This window comes from Sinocyclocheilus grahami, unplaced genomic scaffold (genome assembly GCF_001515645.1).
Source record: "Sinocyclocheilus grahami isolate Dianchi unplaced genomic scaffold, SAMN03320097.WGS_v1.1 scaffold191.1, whole genome shotgun sequence".
Lineage (NCBI taxonomy): Eukaryota > Metazoa > Chordata > Actinopteri > Cypriniformes > Cyprinidae > Sinocyclocheilus > Sinocyclocheilus grahami.
Genome location: NW_015505370.1, coordinates 677,275 through 684,517, shown reverse-complemented (window position 1 = coordinate 684,517; position 7,243 = coordinate 677,275). Strand labels below are relative to the sequence as shown.

At 35.9% G+C, this 7,243-nt stretch overlaps 1 protein-coding gene across 1 annotated transcript in view; it reads right to left on the bottom strand.

Annotated features, from left to right (window-relative positions):
• LOC107594786 (N-lysine methyltransferase SMYD2-A-like) overlaps nt 1-7,243 on the bottom strand; it is a 21,558-nt gene that overhangs the window by 2,221 nt on the left and 12,094 nt on the right. Inside the window, exons 3-9 of the mRNA XM_016284964.1 lie at nt 4,363-4,473; nt 2,492-2,552; nt 1,962-2,086; nt 1,138-1,205; nt 934-1,036; nt 440-550; nt 100-223 (exon numbers count right to left, since the gene is read on the bottom strand). Coding sequence (XP_016140450.1) covers nt 100-223; nt 440-550; nt 934-1,036; nt 1,138-1,205; nt 1,962-2,086; nt 2,492-2,552; nt 4,363-4,473 — 703 coding nt within the window. The remainder of the gene's footprint in view (nt 1-99; nt 224-439; nt 551-933; nt 1,037-1,137; nt 1,206-1,961; nt 2,087-2,491; nt 2,553-4,362; nt 4,474-7,243) is intronic.

Sequence of the window (7,243 nt, the reverse complement as noted above, 5' to 3'; positions counted from 1 at the left end):
ACACACACACACACACACACACACACACACACACTCGCACGCATGCACGCACGCACGCACGCACAAGAATACAAAAGAGAAAAGGCCAATGAAGGATATTTTTGTAGTGCTTTGCTCTTCTGAACTCCTCAATGACATTTCTGGCATACATCACCGTCTGCTTGATTTCCTCTTCCTCTGGAGGTGTGCTAAGCTTTTGTCGGATCTCCATTTTGGCTTTGTCCTAAAAAACATAAGAGGTTGTTATTCCACACATATCAGCTTGAGTTCTTTTATTATTATTCATTTTTATTCAAACCGTTATTACACATTTTAATCATGCTCCAAAATGCACAAAAAACAATAATGTGGAACAAACTGAAAATAATGATTTCTATGTCTTTCTACATGCGATACGTTTCTGAAAACCTGTTTATTACAGGGTTAAAATGGCACTCACCTTTGATTTACAGGTGCATTCTTTACAGTCACAATTGAAGAAATAAGAATCTCTCAACCGTTCAATTCGATCCTCTGTTGGATACAGGAGGTCAATATAACTGTTGAAGATCTATTCAAGAGAAACAGAGGACTGTCACACAATATACCGCAATTAAATTAGTAATGAGATGATTATACAATACTTATAAGATGATAGATGTCAGGAAATTCAATACAGACTTGACAGTATTACAAAGCATTTTACATTACGATTGAATGACAATGGGTGTAATGGCATTGCAAACAATGCAAATAATAAACAACAAAGGCTTCCTGAATGTGACAATGGCAAATCATATTAGGTCTGGCCAGTAAGTAAAGACAGAAGAGCTGTTGCTTTTCGGCAGAAATTGAGCCTTACTTTGAGCGCATAATTTGAGTCACATTTTATTCATGAATAGTGATATAATGTTCTTTTAAAATGCCTCATGTTCATGGCGTGGCTCGTCTCACCTCTTCTCCGGGGCTGATGTCCTGCACGGCTCTGACCTCGGCCACAGTACCTTTATACGACACAATCACGTTTGGACTACAGCTGTGGTTCATCAGAGCAACGCTATCACAAACAACCACAACAACAACAAAAAACATTCAATTACTATTAAGTATTTAACATATTGAGATCAATGCAATGGTTTTGAATTCTATGAACCTTACTCTGGAAATACAGCAGAACCCAAATGAGACAGCTCCTCATCTTCAATGGTGAAGCCATTACAGTTCACCTATGGTGTAGAAATGGAGACTTGACTTGGAACTTTCCACGAATGGAGTATATGGATTGGAGTGAAAAATATTTTGTGTTTGATTTTTTAAAATGGATAATACTTGCATTCTTCCATGGAACATGAAAAGAAATGCTAGACTGAATGACAGTCAAGGTCACTGTTTACTTTCATCACATCTTTTTTCATACAGTGAAAGTAATAGAGTCTGCCATTCTCTTTAAAGTTGACCCAAAATTGAGAATTCTGTCATCAATTACTCTCCTTTTTATCTTTTTTCTTCTGTGGAACATAAAAGATGATATTGTTGGGTTACCATTGTTCCATAGTAGAAAGCAAGTCTTACAGTTTTTACAGGCTGACTAAATGATTTTTTGGGTGACCTTTCCCTTTAAAATAAACCTAGTATGAAATTTAATTTTTATATTTGAGAAAAGATTTTATTTTATGAGGTATGCATTCATACCTTAAATAATGAATAGAATAGAAAACTTAATTTAATACATATAATACTTAGTTTGCATGACTTTGATAGCAATAAAAAATTAAGCAGCAATTTGATTATTTTAATTTGGCTTTTTATTCAGTAGCAAAAAATGAATTAGTTTCAAATACTTCTGTTTATTCCTTGCTTTAATGCATTGTTTCATTATCCATGAAATTATATAAAAGAAAATGATGATAGCTCTTCTCTATATTCATTTAGTGAAAAACAAGTTCCAAAGTTATGTGTAAATGGAAATCAGTTGACTTCACCTGGGCGAAGAGTTCGGTAAGTGCTGCATTATCAGGAAAATCGAGATGTCTGGAGTAAAAGTGGTGTAGTGCAGCAATGTCTGTATCGTTCATCTCATTCTTCTCATTATCTAGCTTGTCCAGATCTGACAAACATGTACAGAAAAGGCAATTAACATTTCATCTTCATAAAGGCTCCAGTCTTACATTATCAAGGTTATGCCACAACTTGGGTAGAATAAAAATATATCATTGAATTTCATGGCAACAGCAGAAATAGCTCTCTCTACATCTAAACGTACAATGTCTGACATTTTTTGTGGCTCCACTAGTTACAATTTGAGACACAGACGAAGACTTGATGTCCTACTCTAGGAGTCATATATCTGAGACGGCCAACAGAACAGCTGGTAAGGGTCATTAAACAGGTGTGGGAAGTCTCTGGCTTTACTGACTTCAACTTCAAACCCTCTTTTGAGCAAAAGTCTTTGCATTTTTAAAACCATATAAGGATAATGTCTGGCTCACTCAGAGAGCAATTAGACACTCACGTGCTTCTAATTCTCTAAGAGTCAGCACTCTTTCTGAAGGAGTCCTTTCTGTTTGGCACTTCTGAAAAACAAGAAAATGTTTAAAAGTTAGATCTGACATGACCCTTGCAACCTGTCAAACTTGCAAAACAAATACTTGTTTCAGTGGCTGATAAGACATAAGTTTTCCGGCCAACTGTCTAACGGCGCTTGCTGTGTGACACAAAATTATATTGCTGAAAAGTGACAATAAAAACATTTAGAATTCTACAAAAGATTTCTAATGCAAATAAATGCTGTTCTTTTTAACTTTGTTCATCAAAAATGCATCATGGTATCCAAAAAATATTAAGCAGTACAAGTGTTTTCAACATTTTAAATACACTGTTTCTTAAGCATCACATCAGCATATTAGAATGATTTCTGAAGGATCATGTGACTCTGAAGACTGGAGTAATGATGCTGCAAATTCAGCTATACATCACAGAAATAAATAATTTAAAATATATTAAAATAGAAAACAGTATCTAATAGTACAAATCATATATGTATTCCTCAGAGATTTTTATTTTTGAGCTCTGACCCCTTTATAAAAACTAAAACATTTTTCAACATTCAAAGAAAATAATCAATATCACTGTCTTCCGTGTAGAGCTGCAGGATCTGAAGACACTGATAACTTAAAACTACATTCAAACTACTGAAATGGCACCGCAAAACAACTAACATAATTGGCAAGTGTGGACTGTAACTGCACTAGACCTCTCTTACTCTGTGAACTGAAGTACTCATGAGTAGAGTGGCTTTAGCTGTAGACATTATTACAGCAGACCAGCTGGAGAGCTGCCTCCTCATCACAGTTACACAGCCAAAAAACGTTTTAATTTCTATCAGGCAGTATAGTTCTAGCAGAGACTCAAATGTAATTACCACTCTGGAGTAAATTCACGGTAAATGTCCAACAAGGGACAGGGTGTTAGTAATCAAAAAGTCATTAAGCATAATAATAATTGCGTTCAGTACATGTGCATGAAAAGTTACCAAGAAATAGGTGACTTTAGAGCAATGCCATTACCATTAACAAAAATGATAAAAATTCTTGTTGTTAACTGAAATAAAATATAAATAATATTTGATGAAAAACCAAAATTAGAAATAAAAAGATTAGTTTGAAGTACTAAAATAACTAAAACTAAAATAAAGCAAAATAGAAATATATAATTTATTAAAAAAGCTTTTACTAAAACTTCAACTAAAATTAAAAGGGTCATATGATGCGATTTCAAGTTTTCCTTTCTCTTTGGAGTGATACAAGCTGTTCGTGAATAGATACGATCCCTAAAGTTGCAAAGACTAAAGTCTCAAAACCAAAGAGATATTTTTTATATAAAAGTTAACTCGTCCACACCCTCCTAAAACGCCTTGTTTAAACACGCCCCCACATGTCTACGTCACTGTGTAGGAAGATTTGCATAACGCCACCCAAATGTAAACATCATATGACCCCTTTAAAATAAAAACGGAAAAAAAGCTAAATTAAAAATTGTAATTAATACTTTAACAGTACATAAGTAATACTAAAATAACTCCGCTTTAGAGTGTTTGGCATTCATGGAATCAAAGTATTATGTTACAATTAACTGAACACGTCACATGATGTGGCACTTTGTGACAGTTCACCCATTTTTTTTTTAACACAAATTAATTTTGGATACAATTGTCTTTCATTGTATGAGCATACGCAGTATCAAATATTCTTCAAAATATCATCTATTGTGGACAACAACAAAACATTTAAGTCATGTTATTTTTTATTTTTTTGGGTGAACTTTCCCATTAAAGTTGAAAACAAAGAGTCATACGGTCATATCAAAAAAGCCGGTCATCCTCACCTGTTTGAGAATTATTCTGGCGACCAGTCGCACGGTTTCTGATGGACACCAGTTTTCTCCATGTGCACACATGGCTGAGCACTCCAGCTTGTGCATGGGCCAGTCTCCTCTCTGAGGGAAGTACAAGGATATGGTTTATTTTCACACAAATTTGAAACATATAGCATATTTTAGTATTGCATTGGCAGATCATAACATATACTCCAACAAACAACATAACACACTCAGAGTGCAATAAAACCCAGCATGAAGGGTCACAGCTCTTCTTTTTGAGATGATATGCTTTTGATATAACTGATCGCATGTCGGCTCGCTTCCGTTTGATGAGTCATGCTTTCAAATTGAACAGAGCCTCAAGGCGATTACAAGAATTCCTGAGAGATGAGACTTTGAATTAGTCTCGAGCTGCCTCACGGGCTACTGGGCAATGAATAAACTAAATCCTGTGTTCTGGTGAATGCGTTCGAGATGGATTGTCATAGCAACAGCGTGGCCAGAACGCCTTCCAGCTCAATTTAGGAATAGAGCAACAACCAAGTCTCTTAAAATAAACAGGCTACTCAGACTTGCTCCATGATCACTGCTTAAACTATATTGGTTTGCTGGTCTTATTTTGGCTTCTGTGGCTCGCTTCCGTTTGATGAGTCATGCTTTCAAATTGAACAGAGCCTCAAGGCGATTACAAGAATTCCTGAGAGATAAGACTTTGAATTAGTCTCGAGCTGCCTCACGGGCTACTGGGCAATGAATAAACTAAATCCTGTGTTCTGGTGAGCAAACAGAAACTGATCCCTAATGCGTTCGAGATGGATTGTCATAGCAACAGCGTGGCCAGAACGCCTTCCAGCTCAATTTAGGAATAGAGCAACAACCAAGTCTCTTAAAATAAACAGGCTACTCAGACTTGCTCCATGATCACTGCTTAAACTATATTGGTTTGCTGGTCTTATTTTGGCTTCTGCTTTTTATATTTAAATGGTCAACAGGGCGTAATTTTTTTCTGCAATAAAATACTTTTTCTTTGCCAGAGAGAACCATTTGTAGCTTCCTTTCCAAGGAGTGTTAACACTCTGGTGCTATCAATACATTTTTCTGTTTATTTGAACGCTATGGTCAGACACGTCAAAATCAATGGTGTGATTTTGGGGTGAGACTTGTAAGTCATTTAAGCAGAGAATGGTGCAAGATAGTTGGGGTGACAACTATTTCCTCCTTGGCGAAGCTGATGATAACAATGGATTAGTTCAATCTATTCAATCTATCAAATTAAGGTCTTGTGAAGTGAAAAGCTGCGTGTTTGTTAGAAACAAATCCATCACGGTGTTTTAACTTTAAACTGTTGCCTCGGCCAAAAAAGTCTAATAATGCTTCCTCCAGTGAAAAAGTCCATCCACTGACATATTTGTTTAGAGCTGTTTTTGCTTGTAAACAGTGTTTGTGCATATTTCTCTCCTGATTCAGATGAGACAACTTTTTCACTGGAGAAAGTAACATTATGGAGAAGACTATATTAGCTGAAAGTAACAGTTTGAAGTTAAAATGTTTTAATGATGGATCTGTTTATTTCAAAGTTATTCACTTCACAAGACGTTAATTGATGGACTGAGTCGTGTGGATTATTGCGATTAATTTTTCATTTTTGGACATATAATGCTCATCTATATAATTTTACAATTCAGTTCAGACAAAAAAAAAAAACAAAGACCAATGAAGGGACAAGCCTGAACAGAAAAACCAAACAGCCATGTGATGATGGATAAGCTGATTCTAATGCCACAACTTGTACGACGCACAAAAACAGCAGGGACGAGACAGAAGGGCCTTGTGGTAAATTGATTATTGATGATCTTTATTTTCAGTGCTGGATTTTCGACTCTGCTTGGTGCTCAGCAGCAAAGATCAATTACAGAGCTGTCACTCTGGCTGTGGTCTCCATAGAGCACTATCCCGGTTGCTCATCCTGGAGGAACTCATGAATGAGGAAACGAGTCAACTGTGCCGTCTTATACAACGTTTATAAGATAAAATAAATATTTTAAAGCCTTTCAGAAAGGAAAAAGTCAATATATGAATTATTGCATTGATGGGAGATGCACTACTGCTCAAAAGTTTTAAAGTCTCTTATGCTCATTAACACTATTATTTATTTATAGTAAAACAGTAATATTGTGAAATATTACTACAATTTGAAATGACTGTTTTCTATGTTAATATATTTTTAAATGAACATATTTCAAATATTATTGCCCTTTAAAATAATCACATTTTGTTGCTTTGCAGCCTGAAATGAAGACGGACACAGTTTTTGTTTTATCCAGCTGTATTTACTCAGTGCAACTTATAAAATCCAAGTGAAAGATAAAACGCCAACATGTCAGAAAAAAAAATAAAATAAAAAAAACAATCACTGAGCTGGAAAAAGGATCACCCCGCTCCTAAAAATGACTTGTAAACTCAATCAGGTGTAGCTAATAATCTTCTCAATGGCACTCAAATCCATTTGACTTTCAACTGTGATCAGCTGTGGTCATTTTGATTGGCTCAGCATGAAAAGAGCTTTCCTGGAGCATTTCAGTCCTTGGTAGTGCAACTGAAGCAAACAATCAACTATGGGTGGCAAGGCACTGTCAAAAGATCTCCGGGATAAAGTTGTGGACAGGCACAAGTCAGGAGATGGATACAAAAAAATGCCAAAGGCTTTATCAATGTCTAGAAGCACAGTGAATTCGAAGTGGAAGGTATTTGGTACAACACAGACCCTCCCTGGATCAGGATGTCGCTCCAAACTGGATGAAAGCGCCAGTAGGAAACTGGTCAGAGAGACGACCAAGAGGCCTACAGCAACTCTGAAGCAGTTGCAGGAATTTATGACAAAGAGTGG